The 12686-nt window shown below is 34.9% G+C and overlaps 1 protein-coding gene across 3 annotated transcripts; it reads left to right on the plus strand.

The window, feature by feature from the left end:
• Nucleotides 1-2062: 2062 nt before the first annotated feature.
• Nucleotides 2063-12184, plus strand: LOC142621469 (protein PTST, chloroplastic). 3 transcript variants are annotated; one of them, XM_075794720.1, is made up of 10 exons: nucleotides 2113-2182; nucleotides 4498-4525; nucleotides 4664-4698; nucleotides 4963-5266; nucleotides 6657-6746; nucleotides 7753-7821; nucleotides 10408-10513; nucleotides 10896-10984; nucleotides 11778-11890; nucleotides 11992-12184. In XM_075794720.1, the coding sequence occupies exons 3-10, from the start codon at nucleotides 4679-4681 to the stop codon at nucleotides 12092-12094; spliced, it is 894 nt and encodes a 297-aa protein (XP_075650835.1). In that variant the 5' UTR covers nucleotides 2113-2182; nucleotides 4498-4525; nucleotides 4664-4678; the 3' UTR covers nucleotides 12095-12184. The 3 variants fall into 3 exon arrangements, with proteins under 3 accessions (XP_075650834.1, XP_075650835.1, XP_075650836.1); XM_075794719.1 differs by lacking the exon at nucleotides 4498-4525 and having other exon boundaries at nucleotides 2063-2182; XM_075794721.1 differs by lacking the exons at nucleotides 2113-2182; nucleotides 4498-4525 and adding an exon at nucleotides 3761-3964.
• Nucleotides 12185-12686: the final 502 nt, after the last annotated feature.

Here is a 12686-nt window from a genome sequence, read left to right on the forward strand (position 1 = left end):
ATACATCATCAATGAGAACCACATTTCAACTCCACGTGTTCATCCATGGGAACCTCTCACATTCATGTGCGTGTGAATCTTATACACACCATTCTTTTTTATCTAGCACCATTGGTAACGCTACTTTATTGGCTTTTTTCCAAGATCATCGCTTTGTAGATTTTTATGGGCTTGTCTTGTGCATTGCACACTTTTATCTAGCACCATTCTTACTTACTTATCAAAAAAAAAAAAAAAAGACACACCTTGTCCCCCACTCCACTCCAACCACAAATAGGACCCTAAAAACACTATCATCTGTTGCACACCATCGCAGACTCTAATACCACATGTTGTGCAAATAGCACTCCTAAGATTCAAATCCATAATAGCAAAGACAATAAATAACAAGAACTATACACATATGCCTTCATTCATGAGCAATGAGAGAAAGAAAGCTTCACTGTAATAGGGAGATAAGAATTATGGTTGGGGTCAACCTTTGGCCATGGCCTAAGTAAGAATAATAAATTTAAATAAAAATAATTATAATATAAAACTAAATATTATTTAAATAATTTAAATATAAAAAAGCTCATATAACTTTATTACCTTATCCATTCTGTATTCTTGGTTATATTCACTCCTATTTAGTATTTAGACTTTAATCACTTTTTTTTTTTGAAAGAGTTTTAACTTATAGCATCTGCTTCTGATGATAGGTTTAATCACCATTTTAGTGTACCAAAGCTAATTCTTACAGGTGTCAATATTTGACCCAACCCGTGAACATGACACGAACTCGACACAGGTTTTTTCGGGTTAGGGTTGGGCCTTAATGGAATTGGGTCATAAACGAGTCGACCCGAAAGTGACACGATAAGAAACGTGTCATAAGCGGGTCAACTTGTGTAACCCGCAATAGACATGTTTGACATGCTAATTAATTTGTGTCAACCTGAAATGACCCACTTAACACAACCCGTTTAACTTGTATAACAAATAAATATTCATTTTATTTTAGATTTGCCAAATACCTTTTATATCCAACATATATTTTAAATTTAAAAAGAAAAGTAATTACAAAAATTAACAAGAGATATAATTGAAAATTAAAACTTTACAAACCCTAGATCTCTAAACCCTACAAACCCTAAATCTCTAAACTTTCTTATAAATATCATTTTTTTTTTATAGCTATACTACTCTTCTCATGCCTAATTCTCAAACTCAAAGTGTCAACTCTCAAACCAGTTATTGCTCTCTCTCTCTTTTTGAAGTGTATGTACTTCTTTTGGAGTGTAAAGAACTTATTTTTAGATGAATATTATATTTTTGTTGAGCTATATTATTTTGAATGTGGGTTGAAGACTTGAAGTGTATGCACCACTTTTGAGATGCAAAAAAAATTATTTCTAGATGATATTATATTTAATATTATGCAAGTTGAAATGAGTTGTGTTACATTTGTGTCAACCCAACATGACTCGTTTATTAAGCGTGTTAAATGGGGTTGGGTCAGGTCAACCCTCCTTATTAATAGGTTGGTTTAGGGTTGAAGGATCATGACACGATTATTAAATGGGTTGAGTTAGGGCTGAGTCAATTAGTTGAATACCCCTACTTTGATACGACACGAACTCGATACACTAACCCGAATTGACACCCCTACTGATTCTTACCATTCAAATTGGGATTTCTTAGTTTGACGTTATGTAAAAGACACCACTGTGTTCTAACCTTTTTTATAAAAAAAAAAAAAATTTGAAAAATTCATAATTTCATTCTAACTTCTATTTTTTTTTTCATTAACGAAAAAGACACCATTTCATTTCACTTATTACGTATACAAACAAAATCTGAGAAAACCAAACAGAACCAAATTTTATTGAGGCCGGACCCAAAATTTTGTTTGGGCTCAAAAAGTTGTACCCATGGCTATGAGTGACCCATCCCATTTTTACATTCCACAACATTTATCACGTGTTCTTCCCCATTCTCCAATTTTGTGAATCCCAAAACTCAGCCTCTTCCATTGCGCCGCGTGGCAGAACGACCTCCTTAAAACGTGTCGCATTGCACGAGCTCCACCAGGTCTCTCTGCCACTCATATATTTATATTAAAATCCTCTCCATTGATTCCACCAAACTCAACGAGCTTCAAACTTCAAACAAATAAACTTAAGTGCAGATTTTGTACTCTGTAAGTGATCAAAAATGTTCTCTGCATTTATATATTGCTATTATAAGTCATACACGTGATTTGTTTATATATTATATGTACATACACACCATCGTTATTTATGGTTTGTGTTCTGCTTCTATTTGGGTTTATTTCCATTGAATTTGTTGGAATATGAAGTGGTTCATACTTCTATGTTAGATGAATATGTGACAACTTTTTTGGGTTTGAATTCTTTTGACTAATTAGCGAACTTGATAGAAGATCAAAAGTTGGGCTTAAGTTCAAAGATTTTCTTTTTGCACGTATTTGGTTCTTATTGCAATTTTTGGTTAGAGAAAAATTCCATGTGTTTGGAGTAAATGTTACACCCTTGAATGCTGGAAATGTTGATTCTTTTGATAAAGTATGAGAAATTATATTTGGTGTTGAAATTCTGAGCAACTTTCCAAAAAAAAAAAGGGAGATGGAGTACAGAATATGATACTACATTTGGAAATCTTCAATTGATTTGGTGAGATTCAAAAAATGGGGCCTGGCTCTGTAGAATGCTATTTGTCAAATGATTTTATTTTAGATATGTTGTTTCTGGAAACTCGAGATAAGTACTAGTAGAAAGAATGTCTCGTAGGAATGATATGTGTTTTCGATCAATAGGTATAGTGGAGGTTTTGTGTGTCATTTTAAATGTTTTAGGACAGCGTTGGGAGATGAGGAGTCTTTTACTATGCAATATATGGCTTTGGGCTGTTCAATTGGTTGATTTACTGTGCAATTATGAAGGATACAATTTGGTCCCATCATGCCCATCTCCAAAGAAAGAATAAAGAGCATTATGGAAGGAATCTTGTGCCAGGTTGTGTTGCAAGAGATTCTTCCAATACAATAATGCTAAATTTAGCCCCCCAAAAAGGAAGCTTATTCATAATGTAAGGGAAGTTGTATGAACTTCTAATTGTCGTGAAGTAAAATTTTCACTTCTTTTCGAGAATTGTTCTATCATTGAATAGCTTTATTTGCACTCCATTTGTTTCAGTGGAAACTTTTTTTCCCAAGGAAAATGGAAAACATTTTTTTGGAAATGCTATGAGTAATGTAGTATGAAATATGAATGATAGGATTAATTAAGTCAAAGTGTGTTTTTGTGCTTCTTATAAATATTTCATCTATGTATAAGGGTGAATTGATTTTTACCTTACACACTTTTCATTTTAGTCAGTTTGCATGGTATAAGGGCCCATGTAAACTCCAAACCACCACTGACTGCTGATTAACCATAATTTACTATTGTCGACCACCACTTTACTACAATAGACCATTGCCAACCACTACTCTACCACATTTGATCACATCTAACCACCAATCGACCATCATCCCCCACCTTTGACCACTATTCCATCCATGGTTGTCTAGATCGTGATCTTGGATCGTGGGATTGTACGATCCTACCCCTTTGAATCAATTTGGATTGTATAAGGATTGTGCATAGAATGGAGTCATGGTAGGATTGTGAGTCAGTTCATGGGATCACATAGAATTCTATGCGATCCCACACTAATCCCAGACGATTCCGCTTCTTGTGAATTCAACAGTTCAATTTTGGTGGCCTACAAGAACATGATCAGTAATTCAAAGTCCTTGATTAAGCAGAAGGAAGAAGGCCACAAGAACAAGGACCACGTGGTGCTTATGAAGGACTATTGATCCAAGGTTGAGTTGCAGCTCTCAGTGGTTAGCATCAGGATTTTGAGATGCTGGACTAAGCTGCTGCCCTTGTCTTTGACAAGTGATATTGAGTTGAAGGTGTGTTGTCTGAAAATGAAGGGAGGTTTTGGTATTACTAATCTGGTTGTTTGAAGAAATTTCTAGAATGATAAAAGTAAGGATTTTGGTGGTCAAGCATTGATCATTATGTAGAAGTCCTGGATATTAATAAATTGTGAATGCTGTCCTCTTTTAACCTGTTTGCACAAGGATTTAGGCGTTTCAAGTCTTAATGAGTCTCAAATTAGGTGTTTTGAGATTTTCGAAATCTAAGTATGTTTGAAATTACTGTTCAGCTAAGAAGTGTGGAGCAATCTTGTTTTGGAATCAAACTAATGGTTCCATGTTAAACCATTTGATACCTATCTATGGTCTGTCATATTAGAAGGTGGATCTCCTTTTGATATGTGTTGCACTAGTAGAAGAATATAGACTTATTACTGACAGTCTGACATTGTGCTGCTTCATGAGGCTATTTGGTTTAAAGAGAATAATCTCTTTTTCCATGAATAAAAAGTCAATCATTCCATTGTCTTTGTCTTTGGAACTAATACAGTAATACACAACTGTAGGTTTGCTTTTGAATACCTACATTTAGAGGTACTCTCTCTATCAAAGGCATGGGGTTCTATAACTCAATGGAATTATTTTCTGGTTACTAGTATTAACTCAGAATTTGTATAGTTGCTGCATTGAATGATGGTCCTGACAATTATTTTCTTGTCTCATCTTTTTCAGGAGGAACTCTTCAAGATGGAGATAGGTACTGCAAGGTAAGCATCCTTGACATTCATTTTAGAGATGAAATCAGTTGTCTTGCAGAAAAAAAAAAGTACCTTAGGCACTGTTTTGCTTATTTCAATTCTTTAGTAGTAGTTACTTGATACTATGTCTTTATTTGTGTAGTTCTTTCACCATTTTTTTTTACTAGTCTTTGTTAATCAGAGTGTTTATGTATTGTTTGTTTCTTCCTTTAATTGATCTTAATTGCTCATAAACTTCACATTGTGACTACACTTTCTTTATGATATGCATAGGTGTTGCCTTGACAAACAAGTGTCCTGGTTCTCAAGGAATTTAGGAACATTAGGCTGGGAAAATATTGACAAACTTCCATGTACTGTGGCTGCTTGGAAGTTAAGGATGGGCTACCCAAGGTTGATGTATTTGCATCAATCTTCTATGGGAAAGCATCCCATGGCCCATGTGTTCTGGAGAAGATATTCCATGCCTGCTAGTTTGGAGGAATCATCATCACCAAAGTCGAAAAAGTATTCTAGTAATGATGATGCAACTGAGTCGCCAGAGTCAGTTCTTGCTCAACCACTAAGCAGGGATGAGGTAAAATTACATTTTCTCTCTATAATTCCTTATTTATGATGAATAAGAAACATAAATTCTTTCCTCATTTCCTCCATTCTCATGAATTTGGGTATTGAGGGAATCTATCTACACTTTCCTTATCTATGCTTTTACTTTCTCTTTTTATGGGAAATGCAAGAGGCCTTTTTTTTGTTTCCTACCATCATCGTTCTTTTCATTACCTGCTATCTGGTAGTAGGAACTCATGGTTTAGGAAATTGCAGCACCTCATTTATTTCTAAAAAATCCTAGCTTATCCTGATCTCTCGCAAGTTGCTTGTTAGACAATCGAGCAACATTACAAGTTTCTGTTTGACACTGGTGCAAATTGGAGATGGAAAATAAATGAAATATTTTTAAATTTTTTATTTATTTATGATTCAAATTATATTCTTTATTACGTAGATGTTATAGGTTTTATAATTTTAAATTTATTACCCACGAAAAATACTTTGTAGGTTTTTTGAAATGTAGATTCTTATTCTTTAGGTGGACCCATTGTTTACTTCTGGTAGGCAGTTAGTTTTCTCTCTCTTTTAATAAAAATTAGCTGTTACTTATTAATAAAATATTTGACAAGTTAGATTATTTTATCTACTCATCGAATTTAAAGTAGGAACTTATGCAGAAGCTTATGTTTGCTACACAGTTCATGACACTACATTCATTTATTGGTTATCACCCCTCTATCGTTATCAGTGCTGTACTGCTGTGTCATCCAGAGTGGGCAGTAGGCTAGTTTTATCTCCTTGAGCTTCAAATTATGGGGCTGTAAGCTGGTATTTCCTTCAGGGTTCCAATGAACTATTATTTGAAGGAGAACTGAAGAATATTTGGATCTCATATCAGAATTAGCTGTTACTTATTAATAAAATATTTAACAAGTTAGATTAGTTTATCCACTCATCGAATTTAAAGTAGGGACTTATGCTGAAGCTTATGTTGGCTACACAATTGACAGTTCATGACACCACGTTCATTTATTGGTTATCACCCCTCTATCGTTATCAGTGCTGTGTCATCCAGAGTGGGCAGTAGGTGAGTTTTAGCTCCTCGAGCTTGAAATTGTGGGATTGTAAGCTGGCATTTCCTTCAGGGTTCCAATGAACTATAATTTGAAGGAGAACTGAAGAATATTTGGATCTCACATCAGAATTGACCCACACAAGCTAAAAATTGTTGTGCAGTAAACCCAGTCAGCTTAACTTTGACACTTAGTTTTTTTTTTTCTTTTTTTTCCTCTCTTTTTTGATAAGCCACTTTGACACTAAGTTATCATGTTAACATTGGTATTGTGACTAACACCCTTAATGCTGCTTTTAAATCTTTAGAGCTAACATATTTGACGTATTTGGTAATATTATATTAGTTAAAGTCGCTGCTGGCTGATTCTGAAAGAACGAGGCTCATTAGAAAACTAAGTGAAGCCAATCAACAAAATCGCTTCCTCAAACGACAGGTTCGTACATATATATGCAGAACACATTGCATATTGTTGCTAGCTTTGTTGATATCTTAACTACTTTTGGTTGGATCATGTTCTTTGTAAGAACAATTCAACAATGGACTTTATGTTATTGATAGAAACCCAAAATGGGAAACACCATAGAGTATTATTTTTGTTTGTCTACTTGGTCTCTCTCTCTCTCTCTCTCTCTCTCTTTTTGAGGGGGTGGGGGGTGGGGGGGGGGTGTGGTCAGATGAGGAAATGTTGCAGGAATGCCTTTGATTTTTGATGGCGGGAGAAACAAATTGAAAGAATAATGAACGTGGCCACAAAAAAATTATAAGTTTTGTGGCTTTTAGCCTTTGTTCTCTAGTGAACATGACAAAAGAATAAACTATCGAATAAAAAAGGAAAAAAAGAATAACAAAATAATCTAGAGTGTCTCTATAATATGGCTATGTAATAATTTTAACCCCAATATGTTGAACCCTAAATCAACTCAATATCCATTATTTTTTAAAATTATTTATAATAATGAATTTAGGCTTTATGGTGGTTGAAAATTTTAAGGGATGTATTGTGGCTTGATTATGACTTTCCTTGCTGGTGTAGTCTATTATGGCTATTTAAAAGAGGACACAGCAAGAGTTTGGGTAGTGCTTTACAGCTTGGTTGAGGATCAATAATCAACCCCAAAATTTTGGGACCAAGGCTTTATTGTTGTTGTGTCCGCTTTACTGCTTGGTGGTGATTCCAAGCATCTTTAGGCGGTCAAGCATAGAGTCCTGTGATCCATTCTCTGTTTTCCCTGTTATTTCTAATTACCACCCTACCCCTTCTGCATCATAGGAACTTTAAGCTAAATGCAAAATGATATATTGCAAATATTTGCCTCTAACATCTCCAGTTTGGAGGGGTGCACTTAATCAAATGCTTAGGGCAGCAGAACTTTACTTATTTAATTGTTAATAGAAAGGCCTTTAGACTGACATCTTTTGTTAACCTCTGATCTCTGCAGTTACATGTAAAGGAGGACGCACTAGTTAATTTCAAAAGCGAACTTGCTGTCTTGGAACTTGAAGTTCAGGTTGTGTATTAAGTAATGTTTTTGATCTATGATGTCTATCATTAATGAACTTCATATGACCAAACCAAGTATTAAGAAGATCAACAGTCTTGATTCCATTTTCAGCCTTTTCAATCATGATCTGTATAGTATATTTTCTTTGTCTACAACCCAAACACACGCATACAAACTTCATGATACAAGTACTGCTTAAATTATAACTCTCTTGACTTTAGGAGGACCAAAAACTCTGTGTTGATTCTTATTTACTACTAGAATAGTAATTCTTATGTCAATCACATTTGAATTAAAAAAGTGAGTGCTCAATTGTGAGAGCCTTGCTATATTTTTGGCAAAGATTGTTTTGTCCAACGCAAATCAAATATTGATGTTAGAGAAGTTCGGTATTTGTTGGGTGAGGAAAATTATATGGAATTGCCTACTAGTGAGCCTCTCCACCCAATAACTTATGCTTTTCGGTTGGATGCTCTAACATGATATTTAAAGCCTGGTTTAATTTTTGTGTTCATGACCTCCTAGTGTGTGTGATGTGGACCCCAAATTAGACCTATAAATGCTGATTGGTTTTATTGGACCTGATTAACCACGATTGAGCTATTGGATGAATTTGATTCTATTTGATTGTTATTTCAGTATCTTATTTAATCTCGTTATGTTTTTTTTTTTTTTTTCATGTTGGATGTTATTTGGAGGGCCTATTAAATGGTCCCCAGAGTCACTATTGTAGAAAATGGATGATGGATTAAAGATATTTGCAGTGGAAGTTTCTTCAAGTGCTTGGTGTTGATTCCAAGCAAACCCAAGTGCTGATTCATGGGTTCCATTGCTTGGAGCTAATTCCTGGGTTCCCATGCTTGGTGCTGATTCCTTACAACTCTAGATGACAATTTCTAAATTCCATTTTTCTGTTTCACTGCTTAGTGTTTATTCCAAGAAACCCTAGGATCGATTCTAAGGTTCTATTTCTTTGTGATGTTCTATTTTTTTTTTAACCCTTGAGAGCTGATTGTCCTATGTCAAAGTGCTAGGCCTTTTTGCATCCATGCGGTTAGTGGCTTGGTGCCCCTTTATGTTTGTTGTTTTACTTCTGTTTCTGTTTTGACTTGCATGCGGAAAAGGAAATTAGAGAAGTCCCCATTTTTGTTATGTATTGTGTATGATAAGCATTTATAATTGACTACTTATTGGTTCTCTCGATCTATAAGCTTAAGCTTTTGGCTCAAATACAATCACAATTAAAAAACCATGAAAGTTTAGGATCCATTTATCTTAAATCTTTAACCATCGACACTGTTAAGTTTTCCACCATTGTGCAAATGGCCAGCGACCTGAATCCTCAACTTGCTCTTTTATGATCCCCACTAGACTGCTGCAGCTGTTGCTACTCTCTTGGGCCAATGCCACCAAAGCTACCACTGTCATGATAAATAATGGTGGTCCTTGGTCTTAGAAAAATTACCTTTTGTAGTGATAACTATCAGGTTTTTACTTGCTGCATAAGGTGTCACTGCTGTGATCCAAAGTGGTCTGGTGAAGAAATGGAACAGATGAACATTATATCTAGCTAAAATACCATCTAATAGTTTTCAATCATGCCTGTATTTTAATTATATGTAATATACTGGTCTAGAAGGTCTGTTGAGGTCATGTAATGGAAAAATAAGCCTATAAATGCTTTGAATCATGGGAGGCAACTGTTGATTAGTGGAGCAGTCTAAACATTTAATTCTATGATTATATCATTATATTATGCATCAGTGAATTTTTTCCTTTTGGTAAGGACCTGCTATGGGTCAGCACAAGTAAGAAAATTATCCTTACAACCAAGTATACATTCTACTTTAGCTAAATTGGACTTCTTATGAAGCTACTATCATGAGAGAATCCCGGTTCTTCCGGTGCATAATACTAGGTTGGTGCCTGACTTGGTAACCAAAGTGACTACCTAATCAGAGACACAACCTCCCTAATGGTTTCAACAGCATCTTCTGTGGTCATCATATACCTCATTAGCTAATAAAGATCAAATGGTGCCAGATGGCATCTTCTGGCTAAGTGTGGTGGCTAGACTAATATTGTCTAATACTGCTGATGGTGGCTTGTAGGACCAGAATATTTCAGAATTGATGGTCTTACCACTCAGGCAATAACAAGATCATACATCGTTATGCTATATTTGAAACCTGCTTATGTGAAGTTTAGGCTGTTTAGCATTTTAAAAATTTATAGATACCCTGTTCCATTGTGGATGCACATTAGTTTTCTGAATGTTTAAACGGCATTTTGCTTAGCTTATGGAGGTTGTTTCCATCTTTATTTGATCTGATTTGTAAATAACTAAATATAGTCCGAGTCTTGACCTTAGTCTTTATCATATAACTGCAGTCTGAAGGTGAACTGCACATATAGCTTGTTTAAACTTCTATTTGATGCATTGTCAAAAAAAAAAAAAATCCATTTTTGTATTTTACACTCTGGAGAATTCTAGTCAGTCTCACGTTTGAGCTTTTCTTTTCATACATACTATGACAAATCAACATCTAAACTTTTGATAATACAAATTTATTATTTGTGTTGCATGGACAGGCTTTGGTCACACTTGCAGAAGAAATAGCTAACTCTGTCACTCCAGTAGGTTCAAGAAAGATCAATGGCAAATACATTCAATCTCATCTTCTTTCCCGATTAGAAGGTATTACCATGCTCCTGTCCTTGCTCCAGATTGACAGACTTCTTCACTTTTAACCAAGTACAATTTACTTTGTGCTTTCTTATATGATGGATGTGATGTGTGTGTGCGTGCGTGTAGATACATAATAGAAATATGTGAATAGAAATATTCCTATTCTGGTGGGTATGCACTTCCTCACATCAACAGTCTTCTCATGAACAAAGGTTTACTATTTGAGTATCTGGGGAGGGAAGACAAAGTGATAAGAGATTTCTGTATGAAAAGATTTGCGTTGCTTATGTGATATAAAAATTCTTGAAATTTAAATATATAGTTTTTTTATTTTTTGGATTCTTTCCATGTTCTAACAAAGATTCGGTTGCCATTGTGTCTATGTATAAAGCTGTACATGAAAAGCTGAATGAACAGATAAAAGATGTGGATGCTGCACGATCCAAAGAGGTTTCCTTGTTCTGGATTGGCATGGCAGAGGTAAGCAAGCTGTTCTTATTCCTTGTAGTTTTCTTTCCTAATGAAAATGGAGTGTCAATTGTATTGGGTTATCTTATCCTATTGATATTAATATGGACCACTTCAATTCAAGGCAAAGGTTGAGCCTATAGTCTTGAACTCAAAAAAGATAAATGTGGTTAGCACTAGCAGTGTGTTGGCCTAAAGTGATGGACTTCTCCCCATTTGTTAGCTTAAATGGCACCTCTTGCTCCTATAAGAATGGGGTTAAGAGTGTGTTCATGAGTTCAGGACTTTGGGATGTGTGTGTGTGTAATAATACCATTAAAAATTAAAACCATTAAATGATTACAGAATTCTGTTCGAGTTTCAAGGGACCTATACAAGGATAGTGAAATGCAAAGAAATAGGAACTAAAGCAAGATAAGAAAAGGAAAACAAAGCTTTTTATTAGCCTCTCTCCATGCTTGCTAAGTTCCCCTGACCCCCGACCTCTACTTTCCTCATGCAGTTTGTTGCTCGTGAATTTGAAACAAGAATTTTCACTTTTTCTTTTTTTTTTTGAATTTTTTATCTATGATCTGGTGCCTCCCAGATGTAAGGTATTTGTGCATCTCCATCCTTTTTTCCCCCCCTATTTATTTACATTGAAACAAATAACATACAATCTATTCATTGAAGAAAAATCCAAAATTGTCTTATTCTTTTGTGGTAGAATAATAATTATGGGAAGGAAAAACTAACTACATTCCCTGCCTGACTATCTTCTTATTTTTGATGTAGTAAATCTGTCCTTTTCTTTATTGTGCATCAGAGTGTGCAAGTAATGGGAACCTTTGATGGATGGAGTCAAGGAGAGCACCTATCACCAGAATACACTGGTTCTTTCACGAAGTTCTCAACAACATTAATGCTTAGGCCTGGAAGGTACCATTCGACTGGGTCACTTAGTTTCTTCTTCTTCTTCTTCTTCTTCTTCTTCTTCATAATAATAATAATAATAATAATAATAATTTTGTGTTGTGAAGGTACGAAATCAAGTTCTTGGTGGATGGAGAGTGGCATCTATCCCCAGAATATCCTACCGTTGGAGAGGGACTAACGGAAAATAACTTGCTAATTGTGGAATAACTGTGCATCTGTTGTTCTGGTTAAAAAATGGTTAATACAGAAAGTGAATGACCTCTTTCTTAGTTTGAGCTTCTTTCGGGTTTGTTTATCGTATTATCTTGCTAGTTAGTTGGATCAGCATAGGAGAGAGAGAGATCTGGTCTCATTCTGCATGTTTGACGGCTTGAGAATAATCCCAACTTACTTGCCTTCTTCTGCAGAGAGAGAGGTCTCTTTCTGCATTGGGGGATTTTGCAAAATAACACTATTATTATTATTATTATTACTAGCCTCTAACCACACGCGCTCACGCGTGTACTCAGAAGCTCTTCAATATTTTTGAAAAAAAGTTAATAATTTGCATTCATTATAATTTGAGATTACTATATTTTTTTAATAAAAAAAAAATTCAAGGGTGTGATCAAAAATTATTTCACCTGCAAATTCATAATACTCATCACACCCCTAGGTTTTTTTGTGATTAAAAAATGTAGTAATATCAAATTATAATGAATGCAAATTATTAACTTTTTTTCGAAAATATAGAAGAGCCTCTGAGCATGCGCGTGAGCGCGTGCTTAGAGGCTAGTTTTAATTGAAGGCTTAGAAAATA

The sequence above is a fragment of the Castanea sativa genome, chromosome 1 (assembly GCF_040712315.1).
Source record: "Castanea sativa cultivar Marrone di Chiusa Pesio chromosome 1, ASM4071231v1".
Lineage (NCBI taxonomy): Eukaryota > Viridiplantae > Streptophyta > Magnoliopsida > Fagales > Fagaceae > Castanea > Castanea sativa.

Excerpts from the sequence above, each read along its gene's own strand:
- LOC142621469 (XM_075794719.1), top strand. The coding sequence starts at position 4,679 with ATGGAGATAGGTACTGCAAG. Across the intron at positions 5,267-6,656 it reads AACCACTAAGCAGGGATGAG|TTAAAGTCGCTGCTGGCTGA; the intron begins GTAAAATTACAT and ends ATATTATATTAG. Across the intron at positions 7,822-10,407 it reads TCTTGGAACTTGAAGTTCAG|GCTTTGGTCACACTTGCAGA; the intron begins GTTGTGTATTAA and ends TTGCATGGACAG.